Source organism: Mrakia frigida (assembly GCF_051309035.1).
Source record: "Mrakia frigida strain ATCC 22029 unplaced genomic scaffold BDY24scaffold_9, whole genome shotgun sequence".
NCBI classification, from domain to species: domain Eukaryota; kingdom Fungi; phylum Basidiomycota; class Tremellomycetes; order Cystofilobasidiales; family Mrakiaceae; genus Mrakia; species Mrakia frigida.
The window spans coordinates 274,661-290,545 of record NW_027481272.1 but is presented as its reverse complement, the minus strand read 5'-3'; the positions used below and the strand labels follow the sequence as shown (position 1 = coordinate 290,545).

The following is a 15,885-nucleotide window of genomic DNA, read 5'->3' as shown; positions in this document are numbered from 1 at the left end:
AGGAAGACTGACAGCTCGGAAACGAGCATCCGTAGAGCCGCATATCCCAGAAAGCATACAGAACCAAAGAAAACGCTCCCGAAAATGACGAGCTCACCTACCTCCCCAACTCCTCCGTCCGTTCCCTCCTCCTTCTCTCCCTCCCAACCCTCACTCCCCTCCCTTTACCAACCATGCCCCCTCCCCTCCGTCTTCCCCTCCTCTTCACCCCCAAATCCCTCCTTTCCCAGCTCCCTAAATCCTCCCTCCGATCGTACTGGCAACCTCCAGCGAACTCGCCATCGTTCAAGGACCACCCTCGAGTCATCCACCGGCTCAACGGAGGATCCAACCTTCCTCCTCCTCGCGTTGTCGCTCGCACTCAAGCTCAGGAAGCTGGGGAGGGAGTCAACTGGGGGAAGGTGATGGGTGTTAGTGTTGGTGCTGTCGGACTGATGGCTGTTTGGAAGGCGACGGGAAGAGGTGGGAAGAAGAGCGTTTGGTGTCAAGGTGAGCTCGAGGTCGAAGATGGCGCTTTCCTTCCATGAAGCTGATCCCTATACTTCTCCTTATCTTTTACAGCTCAAGTACCCTCACCACCTCCACCTCCACCACCTCCTGCTGCTCAGTCCATCGTAAACCGTTCGTCCCTTCCACGATCTCGAACTCGTCATCCCTCCCCCATCGCATCGAGAAGCTCACCATCACCCTCCTTTCTTTCCTTCTTTCGTTCTTTGATTTAGCTTATGAGCTCACCTTCGGAGCAGTCTGTGGAATCTGCGCTGGAATCTTCATCAAGAAGGGTGCTAAAGCACTTGCGTTCCTTCTGGGAGGAGTCTTTGGTTCGTTCGTTTCTCCAACTCTCGTCCTCCCTTCTCCTCCTTTCTTCTTCCTCTCTCCGAACCTAACTTCGACGACCTCGTCCCACCGTGTACGCCCCACAGTCCTCCTCCAATACCTCTCCTCGGTCAACATCCTCAAAGTCAACTGGTCTCGAGCTTCCTCCGCCTACGAGAAGTTGACCTCGACTCCTTCAGACGTACCGGGTGGGAAGTCGGTTGGGTTGACGGTGACCAAGCTTTGGGGATGGGTCGTCGATTTCTTGACTAGGTGAGTGATCTTTCTTGTCCGTTTGGAAGTTTTCTGTGAAGGAGGAGGTGGGAGGGAAGGGTGGGAGAAGAGAAGACGGAGAGGGAGATGCTGACGCGCTTCTTGTTGTCCTTTGGTTTGGTAGGGACTTCCAACAGCGAGCTACCTTCTTGGGTGGACTGGCTTTGGGTCTTAGGGTCGGTTAGATATTCGATGCTGCTGTTTTTTTTTGCTTGACGGCGTTGGTCGAAAGGAGGAAGGGGAAGCGCGTCGTCGTTCAGCCCTTCGAGCAGTCTCACTGGCTCTTCCTTCTGATCTGCTCTCACAGAGGTTCTCCCTCCACCCTCAGACGCATACCTTCTACACTTTGCAACCTGCCAGGATCCTACATACAAACCCAATAAATCTGACTCCGAAGAATGAACGACCAAAACTCTCCGCTGCTTCCCCTGTCCAATCTGCCCTCCGACCAACCTCCTCTCTCCTTCCGTCGCCAACCCTGGAAACCCGAGCTGATCTTTTCGCCCTTAACCACCACCTTAAGGTCGAGAGCTGGACCCATAACATAGACTCTCCCTTCCCTTCTCCCTCTTTCTACAGCCTCAAAAGGAGCCGGCTCTCCTTCCTTCTTTTCATCCTCACGCTCGTTTCTCTCTCATCTCCCTCTCGTCCTCGGTCGCCCCCTCCCTCGAACAGCTCGTTCCCATCCTGGCTCCTCGCTCGCTCGTACCGGGATGGCATCTTCTACTTCTCAGCAAAAAGGCGACGAACCGACCTCTCTGGTTCGAGCTCAAGCTCAACTTGAAGCTCAAGCTCACCAGCGACGTCCTTCCTCCCTCTCCCTCCCTCGCCATGCTCCCTCCCACTCCTCCTCCTCTTCTTCAATGGTGATCGTCTCTCCCTCGGAATGGCTCCCGGACTGGTGGCCTACCAACAACAAACTCGTTCCTTCGCCTCCTCCCTTCGGCCCAGCGAGGTTCTCGTACCCACAACGAGTCTCTCCTCCTCCTGGAGATCTTACAGGGACACCGAAGGAGAGGAAACAACCTGCTTTCAGAGCGAGAGGGTTGGACTTGACTTCTGTGGTCGGAGGGCCGTGGGAGAGGAGAGTAGGATGGGTGGGGAGGTGGTGTTGGACACTCGGGAGGGAGGTCGTTTGGTTGGTCAGTTCGACGCACTCTTGTTTTCCTTCTCCGAGGGTCGAAGGCTGACCCCAGCTTTCGCTTATGTAGTTCTTCGATTTCTCAACGGTGTATATCCTCATTCTGTGAGTCGCTCTCTCTTGCTCTTCCCTCGTTGTTTCGAGTCGAACCGACCGCTCCTCCTTTCCCTCCCAGTCTCGCCATCGCCCAACCTCGTCCCTGGGCTCTCGCACCAGCAATCTACCTCTCCTGCTTCCTAGTTTGGATCTTCGTTATCCTCCGTCAAGCCAGAATGTGGTGGTCTGTCTGGAGCCAAAGTTCGTCGCGCCATCCCTTCGCTCTTTCTCCCTCTCTGAACTGACGCGTTCCCCTTCGACCGTAGAATTCCCACCCATCCTCGCCATCCTCCTCTCCCCCTACGCAACCCTCCTCACTTCTCTCATCTCCCCATCTCACCACGCCTTCCTCTCCCAGCTCCATCAATCCACGCCCTCGCGTCTGGACCGCCTCGCCCTCGCCTCGTTCCAAACCTTCCAAACCTACCCTTCTACCCTCCTCGCTTTGCCTCGGGCCGCACTGGCGTTGATGCTCGTACTGGGAGGGACGGGGAAGTCGTTTGAGGCATTGGAAGTGGCGGAGGATGGGTTGTACTTCATGGAGAGAGGAGGGGAGCAAGAGTTGACGCTTTACGCGTCGATTGTGCTGAGTGTGTTTGTGGGAGCGGTATGGGTGAGGGTGATGGTGCTGCTGGGGGCGTGGGTGGTTGTTTGGAGGATGGACCGGAAGGAGGGGAGGTGTGGGGAGGTGGAGAAGGCTAGTGGCGAGTTGGTCGTTGGCAAAGGGTGGAGAGGGAGGCTGGAGGGTGAGTTTGATTCTGTCTCGTTCATTCGACGCGTTGAAGCCAGAGGAGCTGACTTTTCTGGGGTTCGGTTTGGTTGGCTCGATGAAAAGAGAGGATCCAAGAGACTTTCGACGCTTGCGTCGCTCATCCCTGGCCCAACAACAACACTTTGACTCTTCGTCGTTCAGCATCGAGCGTTCGGGTTTCGCAGCTCGGGCGAAGTCCTGCTACAACTCATCACCTCACCGCCTCAGCACCTCCCTCTCGCAAACCTTCTCCTCGTCCTTCCAACCTGAGGGTAGTCCAAACCAATCCTCGTCGTACGAGTCGAACTCCTCGCTCTCCAAACTCTCGCTTCTTCGTCGGACGCTCCCAACCCACTGCTTTCACTCCTCCTCTTCGCTCGGCACCCATCACCGACCCCTCTTCCTCCACTTCCCGTGGAACCACAATCGTAGATCGATCGATGGGAACGGATTCGACGCTAGCCTTCAATCTGGAAACGAACGAGGACGACGGAGGAGCAGGATCGGTCGATGCGTCAAGAGCTCCTTCGTGGGACTCAGTTCAGGCTCCTCGTCGACAACAACAACCCTTCTTCCCTCCTTCCCCACCTACTCAAACTCGCACTCCTCCTTCCTCCTCCACTACGTTCCCTCCCCTCCCTCGCCCAGCACCTCCTCCGTCGCGTCAACCTCCGTCTTCCACTCTCCCCTTCAACTCCCCTCCTCCCCATCCCCAGTTCTTCTCCGCCTCAACTCCACCTCCTCCCTCCTCCTACCTCCCAAGCGAAGACTTCTTCGAACAACTCCAATCCGAACCAGTTCGCCCAAGCTCAACAGCAGGAGGATTCTCCGCTCCCTCTCCCGCTCTCCCCTCCGGCGGACTCCTCAACCCACGCTCATCAAACGAGCAAGAACGAGATCGAAGAACCTCAACTCGAACGTTTGGAAGACCCAACAACAACGGCAACCACCACTATTCTTCTTCCATCACCTCGAACCGATCGGACCTGGATCCGGAGAGTCCTCTGTTGGAACCGCCGACAAGAGGAAAGTTCTCCGCTATTTCGAGGGTGGATTCAACGACGAGCTCAGTGGGAGAGCCCAGTGTGGCCAATAGGACGGTGATGGTTATGGGGAGGGGGATGGTTGTGGGTGGTGGAAGGGAGGGAGGAGGAGGAGGAGATGGGACGGGAGGGAGGGAGAGGGAGACGTTGTCGATAGAGGTCGGAGGAGCTGGTGAGTCCCGAACTCCCTCTTGAAACATGTACAGTCTCTAGGCGCTCGAGACTTTACGCTGCTTCTCGAGGCGAGGGTGAGACGGAGACTCGTCGCGTCGCCTGAGCGTGATCCGAAGTCTCACTGACGTCTTTTCTTTTTCTTCATTCCTTGCAGGACCTCACCCTCGAGCTTCCACTGAACCTAGCGGTGTCGCAGGTAGACATCGGCCTTCCTCCCTGCTCGTTCCAGCGTCGGAGAGGACGGGAAGAAAGAGTTGGTCAGAACCGTCGAGTTGATTTCGTTCATTCTGCCTCTTTCTCCTTTCTCGTTCCGTGGCTTCTCGTGTCATTTAGCCTACCTGTCATCGCTGGTCGTTGTTTGCTCTTTCTTGTATGTTGCATTACCTTACTACCTCAATCAATTGCACGAATCTTTCCCTGTTTCGTCTCGACCCTCTTTTCGAAGCAGAGCAAAGCAAACTAAACCTCCTTTTACATCTCTCTTCCCTCCCCATCTTCTACCTTCGACTGCCTCCTAGCCCAAACCGATCTAAACTGAAGGAATAGTCCCACATTCTCGACGGGAATGATCTCTCGGTCGGACGCGACGAGAGCAGATCTCGTTTCCTCCTCCATGTCTTCGTTGGAGGTCTCGAGGTTCCAGATGGCGAAGCAGGCTTCTCGCATGTAGGCTCCTCGCTGAGATTCTTCTTCGGATGCTGCGGACGGAAAGAGAGGAAGCAAGGGTCAGCGAAGACTAAAGGAAGAGAACGAGGCACGGAGAGAGGACGGGACTCACCTCCTTCCTTCGTCCCAACTCCAATCTCATCCCAATGATCCACCACTCCTTCGAAAGCTCCATGGTGAATTACTCGGCAGCAGATCTCTTGGAACCATCTCTGACGAACGGCGTCGAGGTAGGAGGGTTGATCTCGTTCCCGACGGGCGAGGGCTCGTTCGAGGAAAGGGTTGTTGGGTGTGCGACTTGAGAGGAGGTTCTGCGAGGGGAGAAAGGTTCGAGAGGTCAGAAAGAATGTGAAGGGAGAGAAGGTGATGAAAGGGAGCTCACGTTGGGCTCGCAAATGAGGAGGACTCCACCGGGAACGAGGCAACGAGCGACTTCGGAAAGGAGAGGGAGGGCGGCAACGGAGAGGCCTCGGAGATGAATCCTGGGAGGAAGAGAGGTCAGAAAAAGGTCTGAGATGAAATGGAAGAGCGAACTTGCGAATTGGAAACTAACAATGAGAAGGATTGATCCGGACTGAAGGGGACTGATCACCGGTCAGGGCTGGGGTTTTGACGCGTCGAGAGGGCAGATCGTTTCTACTCACTATGGAAGCCCTTCCGAGATGTCGTGGACTTCGAACGAGACGTTACTAGAGATAAAAAAACGTTCAGGTCAGCGAGTGGTATAGGACGAGCGAGAAACAAGGCGAAAAACATGACTGACGAGGGAGCGAACCTTGATGCACCGGCGCGTCGAGACGAAAGGAGAGAGAGGGAGTAAGCCTTGTTTGACCGACCTGCTATGTGTATAGATTGATCGGCTCACTCTGTTTCCGAAGGGACCAGATCTACGCTCAAGAACTGAAGGTGAGATGAACTGAGACTGGCGACGGAGGACGAAAAGCGACGACGCACCTACTCCGATCACTTGAGACCGAGGGAAACTCTCTCCCATCTTCAAAGCCCAGTCTCCAACTACGCCGCTCCCTGTAGACGAGAGCCGAAATCTCAAGTCAGCGTGGACGGACGCGTTGAAGCAGCGAAAACAACTCGACTCACCCACGTCGAGAATCCTTCCTTCTCCCAACCCTGTTAGCACCTCCGCCAACGCTCCATGCGAAGGTTCGAAACAAAGTCCACTGGGAAACGTAAGAGACAGCACTGATCCTAAAAGCAGCTCGAGCTTTGCTGCTTCTCCGTCGACGGCCCAGCTGAGAGGGGAGAAAACGAAGATGGAAGAAAGCGGCGGTTCAAGCTCTCAAGCTCTCGTAATCCAGTCTTCTTGCGACTTCAATGGCTCAAAGCTTACGTATAAACATCCTCATTAAGAGCTTGATGCCCTCTTCCTGTCGAGAAGCAGACGACGAAGGAAGCGAGAGTCAGTCCGGCGGCGGATCCGAACCAAACCGTTTCGCAACGTTCTTCTTGTTTCGCTCACCATTCCGTATCGTGTAAAGATCGCTCTTCGTTGAAGAGTCGATAGTGACGAGGCTGTCCGTATCCGAAACATCTTCGAGGTTGTCGGGATAGAGCGGCTCGAGTTTGGGCTGAGGAGTGGAACCTGCGACGAAAGAGAAGGATGGTGGAAGAAGAGAGAGGAAGGGGCAGACGAGGGATTCGAAGCGTTGCAGGAAGAAGCCAGCTTACCTGAAGACTCTGGGATATCGAGCTCCATGTCAGTTGTGCTTCAAGGATGGTGGTGGTTGAGGGGAGAGATCGAAGGCTGTTTTGGAAGGGCTGAGGAACAACGCGTCGCTGACTGAAGCTCGGGCTGAAAATGGTCGACCGGTCACGTAAAGCGACGCCGCTCTGTCATAGTTCGTCGACGAAGCGGTGATTTAACAAACTGTAACCTCGTGGGTCCAACACTGAAGCGAGGAAAGCTGGGCAAAAGAAGGGGGAGGAGAGGAAGGGAAGCCCGAGGGACAGGCGAGGCGACGCGACGAAGGCAGTCCCTTCTTTCGTTGTCGCTAGAGGGCAGCTTCGAGAGGCGAGATGAAGCTCGTTAAGATGGTCATCAATCAGCATCTCTCCTCCTTCAAATCCCTGAGCTACTTCGGTTCGGAAACGAAGCCGCACTCGTTGCATGTCCGTTTTGAGACGGATCCCATCCAGTCCTGCGAGCGAAAGGAGAAGGCGGAGGATCGAGAAGACGAAAGTCAGCGAAGCGAGTTCTCGAGAGTTGAGTTCGAAGTGAGCGGTATAGAGAAGGAGGAAAGAGGAAAGGTGAAAGACGAACGTTGATCAGAGGTTTGAGTTGACTTCCCAGATCTGTGACGTGAAAGCTCTCCTTGTTGATGAGGTGAGGACCTTCAGGGTGAGCTGTTGGCGACTGACAGTACCACTGAAGAGAGTCTGTAAGCCAAGAATCAAGAGCTCGAGTCAGGGACCGCTCGAAGAAGGGAGGAGGCGGCGAAGAGAGAGAGGGAGAGAGGACGAACCGACAGCTCCAGGAGGTCGTACACGCTCGACAACGAGTCCGATCGTATCGGCGAATCGACAAGGGTTGTGTGGTGTGTTGCCTGAGCCCAGCAAGGGTGCAAGACAGGTGGGATGGAGTAAGGGAAAGAAGGCAGGGAGCCGAACGAGAGGAGACGAACCTGGAAGCATGAACATCTCCCCTTCCTCGATCCTCACGTCTCTGAACTGCCCATCGTCCACCACCTTCAGGATCATGTGCCCTTTGTACTGATAGAACCATTCCTGCGGAAGGGAACCAACGGATCCAAGTATCAACTTTGAATCAGAGCTCGCAAGGAAGTGGAGGTCGATTCTCTCCTTCGCTCACCTCCGTCTCGTTGACATGATCTTTTCCAGCCAGATTCTCCAGTCAGTTCAGATTTGAGTCTTCCAGAGGGTAAGCAGAGGGTATAGGCTCACAATCTCGTCGAGTATTAGGTCCTCCCACGACCATAACGGTGTGATCTTTGCCGTCGTAGAGGCAGAAGTTGCCCACGGGAGGTTGGAGGAGGTGAGAGTTCTCGGCGAGCCATTTTGGGAAGTTGATTGGTTGAGTGAGCATTCTGTTGAGGCACGAGAGAGAAGGTGAGAGTACAGGAGGTGCTGATATGAAAAGGGGAACAAGTGGGAGAAGGTTGAGGTCGACGTTGAGAGGGAAAGGGAGGGAGGGAAGGAAGTCGAAGCTCAAAAACAGATCGGACGGATGACTCAACCTCGTTTCGAAAGCAGAAACATACATGAGATATTGAGTGATGAGATTTGAGCGATACGTAAGGCGATAGTATGCGTTGACCGGAAACGAAGTTTTTCAGAGCTGATCAAAGTTGGGAAAGAGAGCTGAACCTCAACCTCTCCGTTCTCGAGCTCAACAGCTCCCCTCCTTCCCTCGTTCAGCCTCCCTTCTGCCGTCGTCTCAATCTCCCGCTCGCTCCAAAGCTCCAAAGCTAAGCTAGTATACGATATAACCCATCAACCTCTAGAATCTAAAGTCCCTCAGCTCCGTACTTCTCCTTGTAAACCTTCATCTGCTCGAGCTCCTTCTCCATGCCTCCCTTCCTCTCCATCCAAGCGATGATGTCGCTCATCCCAACGATAGGAACGACGGGGACCTTGAACTCGTCCGAGATCTCCTGGACTGTCGACTGTCGAGTGGTGGTGGAGTTTCCTCGCTCCTGTCGGTCGACGAGGACGATGATACCGGCGAGGGACGCGTCCGAGGGGAGCATGGCGATGGCTTCTCGAATGGCGACCTGAGAGGAGGAGTAGAAGAGGAGAGAAAAAGAGAGAAGAACAGAGAGGATTGGAAGAGTCAGCTAAGCTTCCTCGGGTGTTGACCAAGATGGTGGGAGGCGAGTGGAGAAGAGGGAGACAGAGGACAGAGGGAGGGAAGGAAGGGGAGAAAGCGAGCTCACCCCTCGAGTCAACACATCGTCAATGATGACCACCTTCCCCTTCAGAGGAGCTCCCACCATGCTTCCACCCTCTCCGTGATCCTTCTTCTCCTTCCTGTTGTAGCAGAAGTCCTTGTCGACGTTGTGTCGTTCGCTGAGAGCCATGCAGGTGATAGCGGCAAGCGAGATTCCCTTGTAGGCAGGACCGAAGAGGACGTCGAAGTCGGATCCGATAGGGGAGGAGAGGAGAGCCGAGGCGTAGGATTGAGCAGTGTTGGAGAGGAGGGAGCCAGAGTAGAGGAGTCCAGCGTTGAAGAAGTAAGGGGAGAGACTGAGGAAGGAAGGAAATGAAAGGTCAGCTTCGACGTTTTTCTCCTTCCTCCTCTCTCGTTGAAACGTAAACCTCTCCAAGCTCGAAGAAAGAGAGAAGCTGCAGAAGTACTAACCGACCGCTCTTGAGAGTGAATTCTCCAAAGATCAAAGCCTTAGCCTCGAGAGCTCCCTCGATGAACTTGACCTTGTACTCGGAGAGCAACGAAGCGTCGGATTTGGGAGCAAGAACCTGAGCGACCTCGTCTGCTGAAGCGACGGCTGGGTCGAAAAGCTCCTTGGGAATGGCAGGAGTGAACTCGGCGGAGGGGATGATGGGCATGGTTGTAGGATGAGAGGAGAGAAGAAGGGGGGGAGGAGGAGGGTCGTCGTTTGATGGGAAGAAGAGGAAGAGTCGGCGAAATCTCTTCTGCTCCTCCTTGCCAACCGAATTCAGACCTCTTTCTCATCGGATCTACTGCAGCTCAAGTTATCAGAATGGTGCAGCTTTCGAACCACTCGAAAAGGTCGAAAATTTGATGAACACCCCGTCTTCGTTCGATAATCAGCAGCTTGAAAAGAACGGACGCGTCTCGCCGTTGTCGTGAGGTGAACGCATCTCCCTGTTTTGCGGCTTCCTGCTCGTTACCTACTCGAGTTGAGTCTATTGATCTGCATAAGTTTTAGGTTGGTTCAGAATCATCCATCATGATCGTGGACTACGTCCTTCGTGCGTTCTACCAGAACCAAAACAAAAGCAAAGCCCATCCCTCCTCCACCTCTCCTCTACTTGTACTCCCCGCCCTCATCAGCCTCGTTGATTCCCTTCGTATCCGCCGTCTCCCTCTCTCCTTCAGGCGGAACGACCTCTCCCTTCTTTCCTTCCGTCTCCACCGCCTTTCCCTCTCCCTCTCCTCCTCCCGTCGTGACGTTCAAACTAGGAGCAGGAGAAGGAGCGGGCATCTCCTCGAACACCAGCTGGATGGATCGAAGACTCTTGGATCGGAAGTCGACGAGTTCTCGAGGGAAGGTGATGGTATGAGTGCGAGGTTCGGTTGAAGGGGAGGTCGAGGGAGGTGGGAGGTGGAAGGAGGGGACGAGCCAGATCCAGCCGAGGGAGGAGGTGTCCTGAAGGACAAAGAGAGCCAGAAGAAGAAGAGGTGTTAGTGAGTAAGGGATGGAAAAGGAAAAGAGACGCGTTTGGAAGAGAACGAACCTGACTGAGAACGACGTTCACGACGGCTGACTTGAAGCCTCTCGCTCTCAAGCTGCTCACAGATCTTCCGGTGTTCTCTCCGTGAAGGACCTGTATCTTGAGCTCTCTATCGGGATGCACGACGATGGGGCTGTCGGGTGTGAGGTGATGGGTGACGAGAGGCTGAAGGAAGGGAAGAAAAAGGAGTCGAGGTCAGCGCGTCTTCGCTGGGAACGAGAAGACGAAGAAACTCACAGTCTTTGTAACTTCCCCGTACTCATCGATGTCTTTCGCCCCAACCTCGACATAGCTCTCACTCAACTTCGACAAGCTCTTCACCATCCCAGCTCCACCTTTCTCTCCTTCTCCTCCCACCTCGTCCGTCCCAACTCCACTCATCCCAATCCCCAATCCTCCAGCTCCCTCCAAGATAGGCTTTAACCCACCCTCCTCAAGTCCAAGCTTGGCGTTCTCCGTAACCTTGTCGTCGAGCATGGAAACGAACGAGTCGAGGTAACGGGCTGCCTCTCCTCGAACCTTAGGAGTGAGGGAGAGGGACGCGTTGGCGGAGGAGGTTTGGGTGATAATGATGTCCTTGAGTTTGAGCATCGGTTTGGGGTTGGATGAGTGCTGCGAGCCACCTGGGTAGATGGAAGGGGGAGAGGTGGGGGAAGAGGAGGAAGAAGAAGAGCGAAGATTGGCGAGAGAGGAGTGGTAGTAGCGGACGAAACGTCGTTGAGAAGGGATCGAGACTCCTTGTTTGACGGATTGCTATACAAGAACGAAGAGGGAGAGAGATTCAGCGAAAATGTGACTTTACGACGGACCGAGTCGATACCTACAGGGTTGTGCATCCTCCTAGCCGTATGGAAAGCGAAAGCAGCAGCAGCGGGATGAGGAGGCGAAGTTTGAGGAGCCGAGTGTTGATGAGACTTGGATGACCTGCGAGCTTTCTTGACGGGGGTGATGTTATTCGGCTCGAGGGGAGGTTTGGAGACGACTGAGGGTTCTTCAGAAGGAGAGGGAGCGATGGAAGTGGGAGTTGGACCAGTGATGCTGCCTCCCTCGTCTCCCTCCCCATCGCTGAGATCGGCCTCCGTTGAGCCTGGAACCTCGACTCGACCGTTGAGCATTCCGTGCTCCTTAGTAGCAGCGTCCACTCCTCCCAGTCGCTCCATCAAACAACAAGCGAGAGTTCCAGTTCGACCCTTTCCAGCCTGGGTCGACTCGAACCAAAACCAAATGAATGAAGTCAGCCCTCGACGAAGCTCGAGCTCAGGATCGAAACGATTGATTCTCACCTTGCAGTGGATAACGACTACGTTCTTCCCTCCGATCCCTGGACTCGCGTTGAGGTAAGCTTCCATTTCTTGCGTTGCAGCGTGAAGGAGAGGGAGAGGAGGAGGGTGATGGTCTGGGTGAGGGAAGCGAGAGACTCGTCCGTGGAAGGACGTAGGAGGGTAGGAGTTTTCGGAGGTTGGGCATCTGAAGAGAGCACAACTTGGAGTCAGTCGAAGAGCCTGAAAAGGGACAGAGAAGAGAAGGAGGAGGCGAGGGAACGAACAAGTTGAAGACTCGATAGCAATCTCGATGCTTTGAGTCCAAGAACGCTACGACGTCCGACATCCTGTTTCGATAAGAAGCTTCGAATCCCGAGGCGGGATCTGTGGAAGGCAGAGATGGTCAGCTAGCTGTGAAGTGCAGAGAGAGGACGAGGAGAAGACGAACAGCCCATCTGAACCGAACGAAGGGAAGGGCCGGAGGTCAGCTCGACGTTCCTTCTTCTCCCTCCTTCTCTTTGCTCGACTTACGAGAATGATCCTGTCGGTCAGATACACAAGATCTAAATCTACTCCTTCTCCCTTCTCGACATGACGGGCTTTCGGGCCTGTAGGCAGGGAGGGCGGAGGAGAGGAAGGGGAGGAGAGGGAAGGAAGGAACGAGCTCGGGTCAGCTTCCGCAACTCTTCCTCTTGTCCTTCCTCCTGCAGGGACTCACCGCTGACGACGTTTCGTAGATAGTTCATTGAGAGTCCGATACAGGTGTGTATGGGCGAGCTGGAAGAGGAAGAAGTATAGGGAGGAACGGAGGAAGGAGGAAGGGGGTCGTCGTTGAGGGCATCAAGCTCTTGTTGAAGCCGGGACGTCATCGTCTTGCTTCTCTTTTTTCTTATATTATCTGTAGAAAGCCTGGAGAAGAGAGACTATGTGCCGAGACAGAGCGAAGATGAACTCATACATTGTGAACGAGAATGGAAAAGATAGCAGCCCAATTCGCGGTCTTCGATGGCGCGACGCGTCGCTCTCCTTCCGTCTGATACTATCCCCTTGTCGACTCTTCAGAGCAACACCAGCGTTCCGACATGGAACCAAACCCGCTTTCTCTTGTTTCACACCACCTCTCTTTTCAATCTTCTCCTCAGCACAATATTTTCTGCGTCGTCGTCGTTCCTTCTTCTTCTCCTTCTCCTCTTCCTCCTTTGTCTCCCCGAGATTAAACAAAGAACCCCATAGATAGATGAATAAATAAATAAGAAACGTATCCTCTTCAAGCAGCAGCGACCCCTCTAAACCTACCCTCCTTCGAAACCTTCCCCTTCAAATGCTTCGGCAACCTCACTCCATCCCACCCCTTCTCCACCATCCTCTTCCTCGCGACCTCCTCCCAGTTGGTAGACAAGAGGGTTCGGACTCGAGCGTCCAGAGCTTCAGGGGTCATTTCCGGTGGGACGCTGTTCGAAGAAGATGAAGTCAGTTCGACGCGCGTCTCCTTTTTCCTTCGAACCCAAAGAAGAGTCAAGAGGACTCACTACCTCCCAATCGGCGTCTCCACCGCCATCTTTATCGTATCAATCAGATCCTGAATGGGACCGTGGAGGTCAATGGAGTAGACGTAAGGAGGACCGATTTGAGCTGCGATGGCGTGTTGATGTTGAGGAGGTTCGGAAAATTGGGACCAGCCGAGAGGAAGAGGATTGGATGAGTTGAAGGAGGGGAGGATGACAGGGACACTAAAGATACGGAATGAAGTAGAGGTCAGGAGATGAAGAGGGTGAGGGAGGAAGAGGGAGGAAACGAACCCTTGACATCTACGAAAGGGAAAGAGGGAAGAGAAAGATTTCAGCTCGAGGGAGAGGTGGATTGGGGAGAAGGAAGGACACACAGAGCTGCGTAAGGAGAAGGTGAGATATGAGGCATTCCTATCCCAAGAAGGACTTTCGCTGAGCCCTGTTGAAGAACCGAACAACGAACGACAAAGTCAGCCTCGACGCGTCGACGTCTCTCTCTCACCTGGCGCCCAAAACTCACCACCGTCAGCGAGTAATCCTCCTTTGACAATCTCCCAACACTTTTCACACCAGCTGGAAGTTCATTAGGGTCGTTGTCGTCTCGACCTTTAGCGGAGGTGATGATTTCGAGACCGGTCGCGTTGACGATGGACGAGTAGAGGAGTTGAGGCCAGGTGTCTTGGGAGTGGAAGTATTCGAGGTCTGCGGAAGGTTGAAAGAAAAAACAGTGTTCAGCGGGGGGTACAAGAGAGGGGCGGGGAAGTACTGGAAGGACGGACATTTGGAGAGAACGAAGAGGGTGTTGGATCGTTCGGAGGGAGGAACGACGGGAGTGTCGGTGCAGCCTTCGAAGTTGTAGCCGCTGCGAAACCAAGAAAGATTGGTCAGCGAAGGAAGGGATAGATGAAGGTGAGTTCGGCTCACAGATAGGTATGGTTATCAGGCATCTGCGAGAAGAAGAAAAAACCGTCAGCGAAAAAGTCCTTCGCGACGAGATCGAGAAGTACTCACTGGATACGGCCTGAAGAGGAAAGACGAAAACGAGGGAGGTAAGATGACAGTTTGATAGATATTTCAAAGATGAAAAAGCTCACGTCAACGTCCACTCGCTTCCGAGGGGGTTGAACGACCAAGGACCTTGAGGCTGTTGTCGACGGGTTCGCAAAGCGAGATCAGCCCAGGGCAACCTTCATCTCTCTGACTGAGCTAAGGAGGATATCGCTCACGGCTGACCACCAGTCTGCCCCAGGGATACTTCCCCAGAAAGTCAACGCAAAAAGCTTCCAAGCGGGTCTGGAAGGAGGCGACGAGTCAGCGTCGAGGCTTCGAGTTGGAAATCGTCCTTCTCCTCTCGAAGGTACTCACATTCCCGAAGGATTCTCCCAGCTCTCAACGCAGTTTTTCTGATCGCCTACGCAGTCAATGAGAGCTGAAAGGAGAGCGAAGCGAAGAGGAAAGAGACGGCTCAGCTGCTGGTCGAACTGAGGAAGACGGAAGGAGACGAAACGAACCCTGGTCCTGCATCCAAACCTGAGTCACCATATCTCCCAGAGTCTTCCAGAGAGGAAGGAGCTCGCTGTCGTCGATTACGAGGGAGTAGTAGCCTTGTCGCTCGAGGGAGACCGCCTGTTCGAGGGGAGGGAGAGAAGATGAAGTCGTCGGTCAGCGGGGAGACGACAACGGCAGGTCGCAGGAGCGAGAAGCGGTGTTATGTACGCACCACTGGAGCCAGCCAGATGACCTCCCCTGTAGTATCACAGCTGTCGGGGAAGAAGGGAAGGGAGAGAGAGAGAAGCGTCAACGACGAGTCTCGACGCGAGTCGAATCGAAGAAGTCCGACGACGAAGAGAGCTCACTGGTCAAGACCACAAACGAAGTAGATCTCTGTCACCGCAACAACCTTTGAAAATAAGTAGATTCGAACTTTTGAGCTTCTCGTCCTAGTTCCTCTGAAGAACGAAGGAGAAACGACGGGCTCACCCTCGGAACTTCCGTGGCACACCTTCCTGCTCCCAACTCTCCCTCCTCCAGACAATTCACGAGGTTGACCAGCATCCTCTCGTTGTGGGTATAATTCTGACCGAACGAGAAGGATTCCATCGAGTTTAGGCGAGCGAGGTAGTCTTGACGAAGGGTGGAGAGCTGCTCGGGGAGGAGCGGAGGGAAGGAGGGACGATTGGGAGTTTTGGGAGAAGGGAGGGTGGTGAGGGAGGAGTTGGACGGGGTTGAACCTGTAGAGATGAGGAGATGAGAGTTCTGTAAGCTGAGGTATATGAGGAAAGGGGTAGAGACGGAGCCAGAACTCACCTTCAACGATCATCTCCTCGTCGAGCTCAACTTTCCCTGCTCCTCCTTCCTTCGTTTCTTCCTCTCCCTGCCCCACCCCAGCATCTCCCTCTAGACTCCCTTCTCCCGTCAGAGTACCCTCGAAGCTAGGAAGCTCAAACGCCTTGTCGAGATCGAGCTTCTCTGCTTCCCAAACGCCCTCGTCCTCCTCTCCGTTCGGCGACCAAGATGAAGGGCTGAAGGAGGGAGGTGAAGTCCAGAGAGCGAGAACGAGGAAGAGGAAGAGACAGGTGGCTGCTGTGAAGAGGCGAGTGTTGGATCTAGGGGCCATCTACAGAAAGAGCAGGGAAGAAGAGCCGTGATGGGGAAGCGAGGGAGGGGAGGGTAGTGGCGGTTGAGAGCTGAACAGGAGGAAGGAAGGGAGCGGGCAGGTGAAGCTGAAAGAAACAGATTGGCC

The 15,885-nt window shown here is 54.3% G+C and overlaps 7 protein-coding genes across 7 annotated transcripts; 2 read left to right on the top strand and 5 right to left on the bottom strand.

Moving 5' to 3' along the window:
• Positions 1-133: 133 nt before the first annotated feature.
• On the top strand, positions 134-1,301 carry BDY24DRAFT_383533 (FUN14 domain-containing protein). Its single transcript, XM_076639680.1, has 4 exons — positions 134-489; positions 562-621; positions 723-1,089; positions 1,214-1,301. The coding sequence occupies exons 1-4, from the start codon at positions 174-176 to the stop codon at positions 1,272-1,274; spliced, it is 804 nt and encodes a 267-aa protein (XP_076498210.1). The 5' UTR covers positions 134-173; the 3' UTR covers positions 1,275-1,301.
• Positions 1,302-1,952: 651 nt separating this feature from the next.
• BDY24DRAFT_440004 (uncharacterized protein) lies at positions 1,953-4,570 on the top strand (the record flags this gene model as incomplete). The annotated part of the gene is made up of 5 exons (XM_076644486.1): positions 1,953-2,231; positions 2,301-2,335; positions 2,406-3,072; positions 3,162-4,292; positions 4,449-4,570. Exons 1-5 carry the CDS (start codon positions 1,976-1,978, stop codon positions 4,568-4,570), a joined length of 2,211 nt encoding a protein of 736 aa, XP_076498209.1. The 5' UTR covers positions 1,953-1,975.
• A 392-nt stretch (positions 4,571-4,962) lies between these two features.
• On the bottom strand, positions 4,963-7,016 carry BDY24DRAFT_383518 (uncharacterized protein). Its single transcript, XM_076639679.1, has 11 exons — positions 6,647-7,016; positions 6,438-6,560; positions 6,309-6,345; positions 6,059-6,210; positions 5,915-5,986; positions 5,826-5,847; positions 5,724-5,735; positions 5,605-5,649; positions 5,514-5,544; positions 5,343-5,442; positions 4,963-5,271 (listed from the first exon to the last, which is right to left on the bottom strand). The coding sequence occupies exons 1-11, from the start codon at positions 6,672-6,674 to the stop codon at positions 5,099-5,101; spliced, it is 795 nt and encodes a 264-aa protein (XP_076498208.1). The 5' UTR covers positions 6,675-7,016; the 3' UTR covers positions 4,963-5,098.
• On the bottom strand, positions 6,996-8,106 carry BNA1 (3-hydroxyanthranilate 3,4-dioxygenase). The gene is made up of 6 exons (XM_076639678.1): positions 7,880-8,106; positions 7,788-7,807; positions 7,600-7,702; positions 7,441-7,521; positions 7,239-7,354; positions 6,996-7,116 (listed from the first exon to the last, which is right to left on the bottom strand). The coding sequence occupies exons 1-6, from the start codon at positions 8,019-8,021 to the stop codon at positions 7,051-7,053; spliced, it is 528 nt and encodes a 175-aa protein (XP_076498207.1). The 5' UTR covers positions 8,022-8,106; the 3' UTR covers positions 6,996-7,050.
• A 336-nt stretch (positions 8,107-8,442) lies between these two features.
• BDY24DRAFT_406433 (orotate phosphoribosyltransferase) lies at positions 8,443-9,502 on the bottom strand (the record flags this gene model as incomplete). Its single annotated transcript, XM_076642708.1, has 3 exons — positions 8,443-8,709; positions 8,872-9,181; positions 9,297-9,502. 3 exons carry the CDS (start codon positions 9,500-9,502, stop codon positions 8,443-8,445), a joined length of 783 nt encoding a protein of 260 aa, XP_076498206.1.
• A 338-nt stretch (positions 9,503-9,840) lies between these two features.
• BDY24DRAFT_383511 (uncharacterized protein) lies at positions 9,841-10,143 on the bottom strand. The gene has a single exon (XM_076639677.1). The coding sequence runs from the start codon at positions 10,120-10,122 to the stop codon at positions 9,946-9,948; it is 177 nt and encodes a 58-aa protein (XP_076498205.1). The 5' UTR covers positions 10,123-10,143; the 3' UTR covers positions 9,841-9,945.
• A 2,704-nt stretch (positions 10,144-12,847) lies between these two features.
• BDY24DRAFT_383506 (uncharacterized protein) lies at positions 12,848-15,836 on the bottom strand. Its single transcript, XM_076639676.1, has 16 exons — positions 15,450-15,836; positions 15,123-15,373; positions 14,999-15,042; positions 14,863-14,902; positions 14,654-14,768; positions 14,508-14,571; positions 14,369-14,435; positions 14,237-14,286; positions 14,154-14,163; positions 14,067-14,089; positions 13,922-14,004; positions 13,663-13,844; positions 13,517-13,581; positions 13,434-13,442; positions 13,164-13,364; positions 12,848-13,085 (listed from the first exon to the last, which is right to left on the bottom strand). Exons 1-16 carry the CDS (start codon positions 15,757-15,759, stop codon positions 12,902-12,904), a joined length of 1,698 nt encoding a protein of 565 aa, XP_076498204.1. The 5' UTR covers positions 15,760-15,836; the 3' UTR covers positions 12,848-12,901.
• Positions 15,837-15,885: the final 49 nt, after the last annotated feature.